The following is a 13710-nucleotide window of genomic DNA, read 5'->3' as shown; positions in this document are numbered from 1 at the left end:
ACCAGGCAGAGGCTGTGGTGTCCCGATTCCCCCAGCAAAGAACTATGGGTGTCCAGCCCCACGGAAGAGAACAGTCTGGAAAAAGATGCTTGGCAGCTCTGAAAAATGCACTCGGGACCTTTAGCTGCAGCCCCAGAGACTCTCGGTCAGGGCCCTGTGCCTGTCACCGGCCCTGGGGAGCAGCTGCTGTCCAGAGGTTCACGGAGCCTCCAAGGCCAGCTGAGGCCAGGATCCAGCATAGATTTCCCAGGGGCCAGGCAGGCCCCCAGCTCCCAGTGGGTGACAACACGTCCCAAACACTTAAGGTCCCCAGGAAGGGCTCCACTTGGATGGGTCTGCCCTCCTGTGAGAAGGGTCTCCCAGGTGGCCTCCCGTGGCCCAGCACAGCCCTCAGGGCGGCTTCCCCCAGCCTGGGGGAAGCAGATGCTCAGCCTACCACTTTCTGGAAAGGACACGGTACTGTGAACACCCGCTCGACGCGGGAAGTCCATCCCAGCCCTCGCTCCACGGGAGAAGGAGGCATGGGCCAGCACAGGGCAGTGCCCCCTGGGCCAGCGCCCATCCCCAATCCAAACCCGGTGTGGGCCCTTCCCCCACGCCCTCTGCCCACTACAGCTCCGGGCACCGCGGGAGCGGCTGGGGCTGGGCTGCGGAGGCCCGGTCCCCAAGGCCCGTCCCCCCACCCCCCGCCGCCTCCCATCTGCCCTCTGCGCCGCTTATCAGGTAACCGGAGCCGGGAGCTGCGTCCACGCCTGAAACAGGAAGCCCGGGCCTGTGCGCGAGTCGAGGAGAGCCGGCCGGGTGGATGGAGGAGCAGCGGGCGCTCGCGGCCGCCAAGGATGGGGACCTGGCCACCCTGGAGCGGCTGCTGGAGGCGGGCGCCCTGGGCCCGGGCGTCACCGACGCCCTGGGGGCTGGCCTGGTGCACCACGCCACCCGGGCCGGCCACCTGGCCTGCGTCAAGTTCCTGGTGCAGCGGGCCCAGCTGCCCGGCAACCAGCGGGCCCATAACGGGGCCACGCCAGTGCATGACGCCGCCGCCACCGGCAGCCTGGCCGAGCTGTGCTGGCTGGTTCGCGAAGGGGGCTGCGGTCTGCAGGTGAGCCGAGCGGGCACGGTGGCTGCTGGGGGACCCGTGTTCATGGGGATCGAGGGAGGCGTGAGCCAAGAGCCGGATCCGGAGCCCTCGGCCTCCGCTGGGCACCTCGGCCCTGGGCTGTCCCTCTCGGGGAGTCACCACGCGAGCCCCACAGCACAGTCAGCGGCGTCTGTCTCTGCCCCACATCCCTCCGCCCCCAAAGTGGGCACCTCCTAAACCCCCTCGCGTTCCCCAGCGCCCAGCAGAGTGGCCACCCTTGTTCTTTCTCCCCGCGTCCCACCCAGGAGCGCCTGGCCTTGCCAGTGGCGACCTCACGGGGCCCTTTTCAGGCCTGATCCGTGGGGCCTGTTTCCGAAGGGTCTAGAAAAGGGTCCGTACGAAGAGAAGCAAGGTGGGCACTTGGGCTCGGGAGCTGTGGGCACCGGCCTGGACGCCCGGGGGCCCCGGTGGGTGACAGCACAGGCGCAGCTGTGGGGGGCAGTGGGACGAGAACCTGGATGTAAAGAGAAGAGTCTCGGGGCTCAGTGACGGTCTCGTCAGGCTCGTTTCTACCCGGCCCTCCTCTCCCTTCTCCTGCCGGCCCGGTGGGTGCTCCGTGTGTGGGTGAAGGACCTCGGGAGGTCGGTGAGCCAGCTCTGACGGTGTAAGGACGTCCTCCCAGAGGCCGGAGCCGGGGTGGGGCATCACCGTGACCCGCTCGGTCCGGGATGGGGAGGACTCAGCGGTCACAGCCGGAGTGTCCCAACAGCCTCCAAGCCGCCGTCCTCATCCTCAGCGGCTCTTCCCACAACCCCGAGGGCGGGAGCGGGGCCACTTCTGTGCCTGGGAGAACGCCCAGGTCTGCCAGAGGCCCACGGTGGATAGGGTCCCGCAAGAGGACTCGGGGGCCGGCGGGTGGGCGCTCAGTGGGGGTGGGGCAGAGGCCCAGAGATGCAGCCCTGGACACGGGGCAGGCCACCGGCCGGGCGCGGGCGCAGCTGGGCGAGCGGAAGCCCTTCTGACTGCGAGCAGAGAAGGGGAGGGAGCTCGGATGCTCAGAATCAGGGACTTGGACCCAAAAGGCCTGGGCTTGATCCTGGCCCTGCCGCCGACCTCGAGCAGGTGGCCGGGCTCAGTCCCAGAGACCTCCCTCCCCACGCCCCGCGATGGAGCACGCCGGAGGGAGGGCCGGGGCGGAAGCTCTCCGGCGGGGTCCCGGGCGCTGTGGTCCTGGGCGGCTGGCCCTGGCCACGCTGGTGCTGCCCGGCAGGGCTGGGTTCGGGCCCGCCGTCCGCTCACCGCCCCGTCCGTGCCTCCGTAGGACCGAGACTCCTCGGGCGTCTCCCCGCTGCACCTGGCCGCCCGCTTCGGACACCCGGTGCTGGTGGAGTGGCTGCTGCGAGAGGGCCACGCGGCCACGCTGGAGACGCTGGAGGGGGCCTTGCCGCTGCACCACGCCGCCGTCAGCGGGGACCTGACCTGCCTGAAGCTCCTGACGGCCGCCCACGGCAGGTGAGGAGCCGCAGCGCCGCCTGTTGGGCAGTCCGGGGGGTGCAGGTGCTGGGGAGGCCGCACCGAGGGGGCGGAGGAGGAGGGGCTGCCGCCTTGGAGGCGGGCCTTGGGGGAGGGGGAGTGTGGAGGGACAAGTCTGGAGCCAAGGCGCGGGCGGAGAGCGCTCGGGGTGAGGCTCGGACCGCGGAGGGGGCAGTGAGAACGGCGAGGAAGCTGCTGCAGCAGTCAGAGCAGGAGGCGCTCTATATGCTCAGGCAGCTCCCGGCCCTGCCTGGGGGCGTCTCAGGGCCCGGCTTCCCCTGGCTGGGAAGGTGGCCCCCTCAGGTCACCCGAAGGGAGCAGAGGCTGTGCAGTGGACTTGGGGCCCCATCAGGTCGGCCTGAATTCTCCCTCCACACTGTCCTGTTCCTGACACTGCGAACCCCTGTCCCACCGCCTGGAGTTGGTGGATGGTGAGGTGGGGGCAGGGGGCAGCAGGAGTCCCCTTCCCCGTCGTGGGCACCGCCGTGGTCCTTGCCCCCCACAGAAGATACCCTGGGCACACAACGGGCCATCTAGGGTGCCGTGCACGAGGCCTGCCCCCCACCGTCTGTTCTCAGGGCTACTGCCCTGGCTGGGGGTGAGACTCTGTGTCCACCCCACACCTGACCTGGCCTTTGTCCCCCAAACCCGCCTGCCTCTGTAACCACACCCCTTCTCCTCTGCGGGGCCTCTTGTTGGCCGGCTGGCTGTCCTGGCCACCCCACGGTTGTTTCCGGACTAGGCCGGACAGCTCAGCTGTGGAACAGTGTTCCTGTTCCTGGGCCTTCCCATCCCGACCCCTCGGCAAAGGCCTTTGGGACTCGCTTCTGCGGATCTTCCCCAGAGCGTCCATACCAGCTGCCCCGGGCCCGGCCGGCCAGAGTGTCTCTTAGACCCGCAGTTTTAGAAGCAGTTTCTGTCATTTGAAAAGTGGAAGATTTCACATTAAAGCACACACAAGCACACAGGAAGGTTCCCCGCCCCAGGGCCCACATTCCCACCGGCACCGACCACAGGATCTAGAGGTGAAGTCTTTGTCAACAGGGCGAGTCCGGTTTGGGGAGGGGGCTGCCCTGGGGACTCTCCTGGACCTGCAGCACCACAGAGGCAAAGCCGGATGCAGGAAATCGGACGACCCTGCCCCAGTCCATCCACGTGGGGGCCTGGAATTCTGATGCCAGGGCTGGGCACCACAGAAGGGCTAGTGTCCTGCTCACTGGCCCCTTGTACAGAGCAGGCCCCCAGCTCTGGAGGTTCCCTGACCCATCCACTGCAGGCCCTGCTGGGCTAGTCACCCCCTAAGAAGCGCCCCCTGCCGGCCAAACCCCGGCGGCGCGCACATCTTGACGGAGCGTGGGTGTGGGGGAGAGGAAGCTGGATTCCCGCGGCCGTTCCCACCTCACCTCCACCCCGTGCCCTTGCGCCATGCGCAACCTGTGCAAGGCTACAGGTGGCCGACTGGGCCCCTCACCTCAGCCGGGAAGCGGGGTGGCCGCAACAGCTCAGCCAGGTGCCGGGACGCCCCTTCCCAATCTGGGCCCTTGGCTGGAGCGGCTCCCCGCGACCCCCGGGCCGAGCGCCCTCTGAACCCCGCCCTCCCCCATAGTGGCGTGAACCGGCGGACGCGCAGCGGCGCCTCCCCGCTCTACCTGGCCTGCCAGGAGGGCCACCTGCACCTGGCCCAGTTCCTGGTGAAGGACTGCGGCGCCGACGTGCACCTGCGCGCCCTCGACGGCATGAGCGCCCTGCACGCCGCCGCTGCCCGCGGCCACTACTCGCTCGTCGTCTGGCTGGTAAGGGGCCGCCGGGGGCGCGGGCAGGGGAGGGCCGGGAAGGCTGGCACCTCGCCTGCAGAACCGCCTTCGAGCGAGTGGCGCCCGGCTGGGGTGGGCGCGGCACACCCAAACTGGGTCTCAGTTTGCCCGCAGGAAGTCCGAGGACCCACACAGTGATTAGGAGAGCAGATGGGCCGGCCCATGGCTCAGAGCACCCACATGCCAGGCCCAGTCTCGGCCCCGGGGTGCAGCCCGGAGCCCACAGCTTTGACTGGAGGTGGCTGCGGACTGAAAGTCAGCCCCTGCAGGACCGTGGGCGTGTGCAGGGCCCCCTGGGGGCTCTCCTGCCCCTCCCCCAGGAGTCCTGGTGGGTCTCCTGGGTGCTCTCAGGGTCGGTGGCACCCAGCTGCTCTGTCTGGCACAGGCGGTGCCTGGCCCTGGCCATTTGGAGCCCAGGGCCAGACCCCACCCCTCTTGCCCTCTGGACCCACAGAAGGGTCACCCAGGCCTCCTTCCAGAAGGAACACAGAGTGACCCAGCTTGGGGAGGATGCCTTCCGCCAAGACTTCTTCCAGGGCTGAGGACTTCCCGGCTCTGCCACCAAAAACCTGGCCTGCTCGGGGGTCTGGGAGCTCTGAGGGTCCATTACAGAGACCCGGCCACGTCTCAGAGTGGGGAGGTCTCTCTGGGAAGGGGCGGAACTGAGGCTGGGCAGGGGGTGGGGGCCCCAGAGCAGGTTCCTGGAGGAGCGGGGGCCCGGCTCAGTCACAGTTGGGAGAGCCCGTGGGGCGGGGTGAGGCGGAAAGGCAGGCCGAGGCCCCGGGAGGACCTGGGCTCTTTCCTGGGGCACTGGGGAGCCGCTGAAGGGCTGCGAGCTGGGAGCGCCAGGGTCTGCTGGCATCTCTGAAGGTCACGCAGGTCACTGGTGGAGAAGGGAGAGCCCTTCCTCACTCGGAACCTCCCTCCCTTCGCGTTGGGCCTGCTTTTCCAGCCCTCCCTCCAGCAGGCCGGCCTCCCTGCCCCAGGGACCTTTGCGCGTGCTGCACCCTCTGCCTGGTGACAGCGCCCCAGGTGTGCCTCCCCCCCACTGCATCCCTCGTCCACCTGTTCAGGATGGCAGCCACCTGGCCCAGCACCCCGTCCTGCTCTCCTGCTGTCTTTCCTGCACCAACATTGGTAAACGTTGTGTTCGACTTCATCTTGGTGGTTGTCTGTCCCCACCCCAGGCTGCAAGTTCCAGCAGCTCCAGGAAGCAGTGGCGCAGCCTTGCTGCTGCATTCCTTGTGCCTGGCACATAGTAAGGGCTCCAGAGATGTTTGATGAGTGAGTGAAGGAGGGAAGGGATCTGGCCTCCAGCCACTTACCTTGGCCTCAGAGGCCGCCAGCAGCTGCCTCCAGCCTCCCTTCACTGCTGGATCTCCCAGGCTGGCCTTAGCCCCTCAGGCAGCCGCACCTTAGTACAGGCTGCGTCCCCTCCCGGGCTGCATCCCCCCCGGGCCCCCTGGCTGCAGCCCCTCCTACATGGCCAGCTCCTCTCGCAGGAGAAAGCTCTGCGGCTCCTGCTGCACTAACTTTCCTGTCTTTGGCCCCGCCCGGGCCGTTGGGTGGAGTTGTCCTTATGTCCCCTCACTGTAGTTCAGATCTTGGCCTCCCAGAAATGTGCCTGTCCCCAGACCTGGACTCCTCGCCCTGCGGGAGCCTGAGTCCTGGTCATCTCTGGCCGCAGGGCCACAAACACAGCAGGTGCTCAGCAAACGGTGTGCGAGTGAGGCACTGGGCTGTGCAGGGCGAGGAGAAGCAGCTCGGAGCAGCGGGGGTGCCAGGAGCAGGGGGAGGGTGGGCAGGAGGGAAGAATGTCCACCGAGCCCCATGGAGCCCCACAGGGGCTCATCCTGGGAAAAAACAGCTGGGGCCACGGGGTCCCAGGGCCAGAAAGGCTTTTCCAGATGTGACTCCCCATCCCCGCCTCCTGCAGGATGGACCGAGAGGGGAGGGGCCAGCGTCCAGCCTGGCTCACCCACTCAGCGCCGGGCACCCCCTCCCTTTGGGGAGCTGGCTGATGGGAGGGTCTCTGTTCCCGGTTCACTGTCCTTTTTCTAACAGACACGTTTGGATGTTGGATCAGCCAGCATTTGGCTGCAGTGACCAGTGCACTAAACCACAAAAGGTTGTCCCTCCCACCTAGAGGCCGTTGACACTGGGTCACATCTCTGCTGTTCTCCTGGCCTCTCTCTCATGGTGAAAGTTGGCCGCGTTCAAGGCAGGAAGAGGGAGAAAAGGGGGTGACCCCACATCCACCAGCCCCTTCTATCAGGAAGGCAGAAGAAGAGCCCCTTACGTCTCACTGTCACACGGCTGCCCCGGGTGCACGCAGTCCATTGCGTGCCCACAGGCCTGACCGGGTGCCGTGGACCAGAGCCCACCGGTGCCCTCACAGAGGGGCAGCTGAGGGCCCGTGAGGAGAGCCGGCCAGAAGTCACTCATGTGGCTGCCAGCAGGACGGGGCCCAAGCCACAGGGTGACCAGGCTTGGTCCACCATGAGGAAGGCTGCTCAGGACCCACCTCCCAGCACCCCTGCATCTTCGTGCTGGAGACGTGATCAGGGTACAAACAGGCCTGGTGCCAGGATGTCCTTTCTCTCCCTCCCTCCCTCCCTTCATCAGCAAACATTTGTGTACTGTCCCTTAGGTGCTGCCCGAAGGCATTTCTTTATTTGAGATGTGAAACCAGCCCCTGGGGGTGTTCAGCTTAGGGTCAGGGCTGGGGCAGGTTTGGGGACCATGGAACCTCCCAGCAAAATCCCCGAGCTCACTTCCTCCCGTGTTGCCCGGGACGCGCCAAGAGGAGCCAGCTCTGTCCCAGGGCTTCCTGCCCCGAGGTAGGAGTGGTCACCCCCGTCCAGCCTCAGCTGGCCCATCCCCCCTCCTCGTCCCTCAGGTCACCTTCACGGACATCGGCCTGACGGCGCGGGATAACGAGGGGGCCACCGTCCTCCACTTTGCCGCTCGAGGCGGCCACACGCCCATTCTAGACCGGCTCCTGCTGATGGGCGCCCCCATCATGAGAGACTCCTGGGGTGGGACCCCTCTCCATGACGCAGCGGAGAATGGGCAAATGGAGGTGAGGCAGGGGCCGGGGGAGGATGCATGGTGGGGCTGGGGGGCCCCCGAGAGCCAGCAGTGCTGGAAGGCTTCCTATGAATAAGTCATTTAACCCTTACCACAACCCTGTAGAATAGATGTTATTAGTCCCCTTTTACAGACAGGTAAACTGAGGCTCACAGGGCCAGTCACTTGCCCAGGATCCAGACTCTGACCTATCGGGGAACAAAATCCGTGCTCTCGGCCCCTCCCTTCGCACAGAGACTCCCTGGGTGCCCGCTCAGGGAGTGGTCTTCCTGCCGGTCCTCCCCGGAGGGCCTTTTGGCTGCTGGCCCCCTGATGTGAGCAGCCTGGGAGAAGAGCCCTGCCGGGGGTGTGAGGTTAGCCCCTTCGCTATGATCCAGATAGACCTGGGGGCTCCTATGGCCCAGTTCCCAGGAAACAGCATCCAGAAATCCAGAGTAGGCAGGGATGGTGTTCAAATATTTAAGGTCCAACGCTGGGAATAGACCTGGCCATCAGCCACTGGCCCCGCACTGGCATCACCTGCCCACTGACCTCCTGTAAAGGCAAGGCTGCATCTGAGGGGAATGCACAGGTTGGCTCCTCTACCTGCCCCACCCAGGCCCACACAGCAGGGCTCCGAAGTGAGTCAGCTCATCCCATGACGTCTCCTGGGCTTTCCCGTGTCATTTCCACGGCCCCCAGGGCTCAGCCTGCTGCATCTGCAGTCATGAGAAATGTGCTCCTGGTCCAGGAAAGGCTAGTCAAGGGGGAGGGCTTCACTGAGGTGCAACCGGGTATCCCATTTTGGGCCTACATTCTGGACAGCTGTTTCCAGCTGGAACCCAAAGTGTTCCTGGGGCCCAGTCTGAGCAGCGTTGTGTAAAAGCAGCACAGGGCAGCCACCAAGAGTCATGGGAAGGCACATGGTCCTTTTTTTTTTTTTTTTTTTTTGCGGTACGCGGGCCTCTCACTGTTGTGGCCTCTCCTGTTGCGGAGCATAGGCTCCGGACGCGCAGGCTCAGCGGCCATGGTTCACGGGCCCAGCCGCTCCGCGGCATGTGGGGATCTTCCCGGACGGGGCACGAACCCGCGTCCCCTGCATCGGCAGGCAGACCCTCAACCACTGCGCCACCAGGGAAACCCCACATGGTCCTTCTGAAGAATCAGAAAGAGACCCAATCCAGCTCAAGGCAGTGCTGCTGAAAATTGTCTTCCTCTGACTCTCAGGAGTCCTGAGGGCCCCTCCTGCTCTCCACCCCTCCACCCCTCCACCCCAGCCCCCTCCTCTCACCCCTGCAAGCCACCACTCCACCCTCCCTGGCTCAATGCCCCCAATCTGCCCCTATCTAGAGGGAGGGGAAGGGCAGGCATGAACCTCAGTCCGGGCCAGGCCAGTCCTCAGAGAAGAGGAAGAGCCTGCAGTTACCCCTACAGTCATCCCTTTTGTCCTAGACACGAGAGAAGAAGAAGCTGAGCAGATGACAGGATGGGGAGTCCAGAGGTGCCCCTGGGTGGGAGGCGGGGAGGGCGTGTCCCCGCAGGCGGTTGGTGGCCTGAAGAGCCCTGAGCCATTGCAGTGTGGCTCAGACAGCCGCCCGTCTCCCAGCCTCCGGCTCCATAATTGGGAGGGTGGCTGGAACAGCACTCTAAAAACTCTATTTTTAAGCAGCATCACCTTTTTCAAGTGAAATAGTCTATAGGAGCCCGAGAAGCTCACCAGATAAGCCAAGAGACCACCACCTCCTCACCCTCCCTTAGTACGAAAATAAAATAGCTCAAGCCTCAAAGCTGAGAACTGCTTTCCTTTTCAATCTGTTTGTTATGAAAACTCTAAACACACAAGAGCACGAGCCTCCTGCCTCAGCTCATTGGCCTTTCTTGGCCATTCCCTCCACCCCACTATTATTTAAGATCAAGTCAGAGAAGGCACATCTTTTTATCCATAAATACTTTAGTGGACTTCTCCAGGAGACAAAGACTCCCTTTGTTTCTTATCACAACCTCAAACCATTATCACGCCTAAAAATAATTCATGATCATTTCTTTTATTTATTTATTTATTAGACTACTTTTTAAAAATAATTAATTAAATTTTTTGTCCTGCGTTGGGTCTTCGTTGCTAAGCATGGGCTTTCTCTAGTTGCGGTGAGCGGGGGATATTCTCTGTTGCGGTGCGCGGGCTTCTCACTGCAGTGGCTTCTCTTGTTCTAGAGCACCAGCTCTAGGCATGTGGGCTTCAGTAGTTGCAGCATGTGGGCTCAGTAGTTGTGGCTCGCAGGCTCTAGAGCGCAGGGTCAGTAGTTGTGGCGCACGGGCTTAGTTGCTCCGCGGCATGTGGGATCCTCCCGGACCAGGGCTCGAACCCATGTCCCCTGCATTGGCAGGTGGATTCCTAACCACTGCGCCACCAGGGAAGCCCCCAATAATTTCTTAATATCATCTAATGTCCAGTCTGTCTAGTAGCCATCTAATATCCATGTCCCCTGCATTGGCAGGTGGATTCCTAACCACTGCGCCACCAGGGAAGCCCCCAATAATTTCTTAATATCATCTAATGTCCAGTCTGTCTAGTAGCCATCTAATATCCATGTCCCCTGCATTGGCAGGTGGATTCCTAACCACTGCGCCACCAGGGAAGCCCCCAATAATTTCTTAATATCATCTAATGTCCAGTCTGTCTAGTAGCCATCTAATATCCATGTCCCCTGCATTGGCAGGTGGATTCCTAACCACTGCGCCACCAGGGAAGCCCCCAATAATTTCTTAATATCATCTAATGTCCAGTCTGTCTAGTAGCCATCTAATATCCATGTCCCCTGCATTGGCAGGTGGATTCCTAACCACTGCGCCACCAGGGAAGCCCCCAATAATTTCTTAATATCATCTAATGTCCAGTCTGTCTAGTAGCCATCTAATATCCATGTCCCCTGCATTGGCAGGTGGATTCCTAACCACTGCGCCACCAGGGAAGCCCCCAATAATTTCTTAATATCATCTAATGTCCAGTCTGTCTAGTAGCCATCTAATATCCATGTCCCCTGCATTGGCAGGTGGATTCCTAACCACTGCGCCACCAGGGAAGCCCCCAATAATTTCTTAATATCATCTAATGTCCAGTCTGTCTAGTAGCCATCTAATATCCATGTCCCCTGCATTGGCAGGTGGATTCCTAACCACTGCGCCACCAGGGAAGCCCCCAATAATTTCTTGATATCATCTAATGTCCAGTCTGTCTAGTAGCCATCTAATATCCATGTCCCCTGCATTGGCAGGTGGATTCCTAACCACTGCGCCACCAGGGAAGCCCCCAATAATTTCTTAATATCATCTAATGTCCAGTCTGTCTAGTAGCCATCTAATATCCATGTCCCCTGCATTGGCAGGTGGATTCCTAACCACTGCGCCACCAGGGAAGCCCCCAATAATTTCTTGATATCATCTAATGTCCAGTCTGTCTAGTAGCCATCTAATATCCATGTCCCCTGCATTGGCAGGTGGATTCCTAACCACTGCGCCACCAGGGAAGCCCCCAATAATTTCTTAATATCATCTAATGTCCAGTCTGTCTAGTAGCCATCTAATATCCATGTCCCCTGCATTGGCAGGTGGATTCCTAACCACTGCGCCACCAGGGAAGCCCCCAATAATTTCTTGATATCATCTAATGTCCAGTCTGTCTAGTAGCCATCTAATATCCATGTCCCCTGCATTGGCAGGTGGATTCCTAACCACTGCGCCACCAGGGAAGCCCCCAATAATTTCTTGATATCATCTAATGTCCAGTCTGTCTAGTAGCCATCTAATATCCATGTCCCCTGCATTGGCAGGTGGATTCCTAACCACTGCGCCACCAGGGAAGCCCCCAATAATTTCTTAATATCATCTAATGTCCAGTCTGTCTAGTAGCCATCTAATATCCATGTCCCCTGCATTGGCAGGTGGATTCCTAACCACTGCGCCACCAGGGAAGCCCCCAATAATTTCTTGATATCATCTAATGTCCAGTCTGTCTAGTAGCCATCTAATATCCATGTCCCCTGCTTGTGCTGTGATCAGGAGCGAAGCAAAGTCCGCACATTATTGATTCGTCTGTTGGGTCTTAATCTGTTAGCAATTCCAGAAATATATTCATCCAGGAAATATAGGCTAATGCTTCCTTCCCACCGCACGCCAAACCTCGTTTTAAAATACATTCTAGTTTAGAATGGTTTGGAAGAGTTTTAGATTTGTAGAACACTTGAGATACTAGGGCAGACAGTGCTCACAGAGTTCACACCCATCTCCCCATTATTAACAAGTTACATCAGCATATGGTATGTTTGTCACAATCAAGGCACCAAAATGGATACAGTGGTACTAACAGAAGTCCATTCTTCATTCAGGTTTCCTTACTTTTCACCTGATGTACTTTTCCTGTTCCAGGATCCCTTCCGTGACACCACGTGGCATTTCATCATCTTGTCTCCTTAGGCTCCCCCGAGCTGTGACAGTTCCCCCCCCCCACAACCCTTTAAAAACAAAACTTCAGAATAATGAGCTGGTGCCCTAGCATCCCCACTGGGGGATGATGATAGTTTAGTATGTGTTTTGTTTTGCTATATCGCAGTCTTTTGTATGTCACAAATTACACTGATTACTTGGTTTTTTAATTGAGTAAAAAATACATAACATAAAATTGACCATCTTCACCATTTCTAAGTATACAGTGCGGAAGTGTAAATATATGCACATTGTTGTACAACACATCTCCAGAACCTTTATCTTGCAAAACGGAAAGTCTGTACCCATTAAGCAACAACTGCCCATCCCCACTTCCCCAGCCCCTGACAACCACCATTCTCCTTTCTGTCTCTATGAGTTTGATTACTCTAGGGACCTCATACAAGTGGAATCATACAGTATTTATCTTTTTGTGACCGGCTTATTTCACGTAGCATAACGTCCTCAAGGTTCATTCATGTTGTGGCATGTACCAGGATTTCTTTCTTTTATAAGGCTGAATAATATTTGACGGTATGCTATGCCACGTTATCTTTATCCATTCCTCCATCACTGGACATTCGGGTTCCACCTTTGGGCTACTGTGACTAATGCTGCAGTGAACATGGGTGTGCAACGATCTCTTCAAGACCTTGCTTTCCACTCTGATCACTCTTTAGAATGTTAACCCAACCTTGCATTCTTGGAGTAAACTCGACTTGGTCATGAAAAGCGATCTCTTTTATACATAGGTGAATTTAATTTGCTAACATTTAGTTTAGGATTTTAAGTGTGGTAGATAGCACTGCTATCATGGTTCTCAAACGTGGCTGCACACTAGAACTCTCCAGAACAGGTTTAAAATATTCTAATACCTGAGCTCCACCCACCCCAGCGATTCTGGTTTAGTTGGTCCTAGGGAGCCCACGTATCAGGACTTCTTAAAGCTCCCCGGGGGACTCTAATATATGTAAAATGTTGAGAACCATCTATGTGAGTAGCGTTAGCTGAGCTAATCTAGAAAGAATGCATAGAGATGGTCGTTCTTTTCTTTTTGAGTTACTGACACAGAGTTTATTGGAAGACGGTCATTCTTAAAGCAGTGATTTGAATGTCGGAAGGAGCAGGATTTCTAGCAAGGGAGAGAGGGTTATAAGTGCTCAGAGGGCTAGGACGGAGTGGAGAGTAGAAGCTGGGGCTTGTAGTGAGAGGTCAGTGGTGGAAGACCTTGAACTAGTTTTAATATTGTGTAAGGAGCCATTTGGGAGCTGCTGTGGGATCCCGAGAAGAGGGCATATGATTTCTTTGCTGTTTGGAGGAGGGCTAGCTGTGGACCGGGAAGTTGCCATAAGATGGGGTGTGGTCTGGGGCTTTGCTGATGAGGTTGAAGAGGAAACGGCAGAAGACAGGTGTAAGCGAGGTCCCTTCAAGGTTTAGATACGCGGTTAAGACTCGTTGGTAGTTCTCTACCAAGCTTAACATTGCTGCTAATTCAAGAGAGAATTTTTACTGAGTATTGTGAGTCCCCAAAAAGGCGTTCCGAGCAGACGATTGCCTCTGTCAACTTTCTGTGCTGGCTAATTTTCTAGAGTTTTTAATGGTCAACGATTCATGTCCACGCTTTCCTTCATGCAGACACTCACTCATTCAACGAAGAGTTATTGAGCACTTGCTTAGTATGTGACCAAGGATTCGAGAACCAGAGAATATCTGCAATAGATGAGTGGTCGGTTTTGG

The 13710-nt window shown here is 58.9% G+C and overlaps 1 protein-coding gene across 1 annotated transcript in view; it reads left to right on the top strand.

The window, feature by feature from the left end:
• Nucleotides 1-695: 695 nt before the first annotated feature.
• The window catches only part of ESPNL (espin like), a gene marked incomplete at its 3' end in the record, with an annotated part of 28685 nt that continues 15670 nt past the window's right edge, over nucleotides 696-13710 (top strand). The window contains exons 1-4 of the mRNA XM_082630833.1: nucleotides 696-1099; nucleotides 2400-2590; nucleotides 4218-4404; nucleotides 7325-7507. Of these exons, the coding sequence (XP_082486959.1) occupies nucleotides 806-1099; nucleotides 2400-2590; nucleotides 4218-4404; nucleotides 7325-7507 (855 nt within the window). The 5' untranslated portion in view covers nucleotides 696-805. The remainder of the gene's footprint in view (nucleotides 1100-2399; nucleotides 2591-4217; nucleotides 4405-7324; nucleotides 7508-13710) is intronic.

The sequence above is a fragment of the Mesoplodon mirus genome (genome assembly GCF_964341445.2).
Source record: "Mesoplodon mirus genome assembly, chromosome: 8".
Lineage (NCBI taxonomy): Eukaryota > Metazoa > Chordata > Mammalia > Artiodactyla > Ziphiidae > Mesoplodon > Mesoplodon mirus.
Note: the sequence above shows the minus strand (reverse complement) of the source record. Positions and strands in the feature narration are given on the sequence as shown.